Source organism: Nannochloropsis gaditana, assembly GCF_000240725.1.
Source record: "Nannochloropsis gaditana CCMP526 unplaced genomic scaffold scaffold1004, whole genome shotgun sequence".
Lineage (NCBI taxonomy): Eukaryota > Eustigmatophyceae > Eustigmatales > Monodopsidaceae > Microchloropsis > Microchloropsis gaditana.
The window spans coordinates 1-1883 of record NW_005802949.1 but is presented as its reverse complement, the minus strand read 5'-3'; the positions used below and the strand labels follow the sequence as shown (position 1 = coordinate 1883).

At 50.3% G+C, this 1883-nt stretch overlaps 1 protein-coding gene across 1 annotated transcript; it reads right to left on the bottom strand.

The window, feature by feature from the left end:
* Positions 1-227: 227 nt before the first annotated feature.
* CPSF3 (cleavage and polyadenylation specificity factor subunit 3) lies at positions 228-776 on the bottom strand (the record flags this gene model as incomplete). Its single annotated transcript, XM_005852697.1, has 1 exon — positions 228-776. One exon carries the CDS (start codon positions 774-776, stop codon positions 228-230), a length of 549 nt encoding a protein of 182 aa, XP_005852759.1.
* Positions 777-1883: the final 1107 nt, after the last annotated feature.

The window sequence follows — 1883 nt, the reverse complement described above, 5'->3', positions numbered from 1 at the left end:
AGGAAGAAAAGGACATTGGACGAGGGAAGGGCGGAGGAAGCGAGGGAGGGAGGGAGGAGGGAAGCAGGAAGGTGTGCGGCCTCCGCAACCCCAGGCCCAGGAGGAGGGCTGAGGGCTTTTAAGGTGTTCCTTAACGCAGCAGACAGCCAGCTCTTTATTGTTGGAAATCCGTATCGAAGAGCACCCATGATCTTGAGGAGCCCCCCTTCGTAAAATTTCCAGGAATGCTACCCTCCCAACCTCCCACCTCCCTCTCTCCTTTCATCTCGCACCTGTTGGAAGTCGATCACCTCGATTTTATCCAAGCACGCCTGCAGCTCCTCCTCCGTGTACAAGGGCGCCTCCGCCCCCTCGTCTGCACTGGTCCCATCGGCAGCTAAACGAACCGAGTCCGTCCGGATGTGGTTCTGGAGCATCAGCCTCATAATGGCTTTAGTCGGATGCGTGGCAAAGATCCTGCCCTTAAACGCCCCACCTTGGACCTTCTCCGTGAAATATGGCAATGACGCAGCATGGTCCAAGTGAAAGTGCGAGATGAGGATGATGTCGATTTCTTCCGCGTCAGGACCGCTGTCAAAGAAAGGGAGGGCGTCGTCGCCAGTGCGGCCTGGGTGGATGCCGCAGTCCAACATGATGGTCCTCCCTTTGTAGCGGAGGATTAAACAGGAGCGACCGACTTCTTTGGCTGCGCCCAAGGGTGTAAAATACACCGTGTCTTCATCCTCCTCGTTACTGCTGAGGCGTGTGGGGTGGTAATGGCTCCTCTTGTAGGCCATCCTGGGTGCCGCAACAACAGGTCCCCGTAATCCTACATACCATGAGAAAAAAAACAAGATATACGCCAAGCTGTCAGGCTGCGAGCATGCGTTTTCAATTCACATTACATTGATAATGTTTTTACATCGAATGAAAGCATAGCAGACTTGAATTTGCATTTTTAATAAAGGCAGAGGCGACATCGACCAACACCCTTGCTCTCCTCCGTATCGCACATCTAACCTCCCCACCCCCCGCTATCATTAAAACGGACTGAAAATGGATTTAAAACGTCAAATTCAGAGTCAACATGACTATATGGCAGAAATATCATGAACATAGAGGGCTTTAATCACGTGTGTCCCTCTCGTTCAGCATCCCCTTCGAAGAGGCTATCGCACCATAACGGCCACGTGAAACCCTTTGAAACTTCAGTCGCCTCCTTTCTGGGGGATAAATTTTAAATTCGGGAACTCGATCCACATTTTCTATCTCGGAGATGACATCAAGATTTGATATTTTCTGCATCACACATTGACAATCTCAAATTGTAAAAATTAAGTCGCGACGGTGGGATGCGGGTCGATAAGAAGCTCACGTATGTGCTGTTCACCTCATCTATATTGTAAATTTTCATTAGTTCCTTTTTTGCGTGTCTTTTATATCTTCGCCTTTTCTTCTATAATGCTCATGGTCATACCTCTGTACCCATCGCCGGGACGACCGAGGGAGTTGCTGTGCTCCCTCAATAAAAGTGAGGGATTGATGATTTCTAAGCTAAAACACGCCATTTCCCCTCTTGAGAGATGAGAAGTACCAGTGAGAGGTATCATCTCGTGTTGCTCGCCATGCGTACACTTCTTGCAGAGAATGATTATACGATTCAAATATAGGGCGCCTCTATGGACGTCCCAGCCCCTTTCCTACTCTATCCTATTTCCTATCGTTCACCATCTCCTTTCCTCCTTATTCCCCCTCCCGGCGCTCTTCATCATTCCGAAAATGTGGCCTATGCAGCCGCTTTGGCGGGCATGTCGCCTTTCACTTATGCCACAGAGATCGAGTTCCACACGCGAAAATATCTGCCTCCTCCTCCTCCGACTCCACCCATTGCCCCTCCCCCCCCC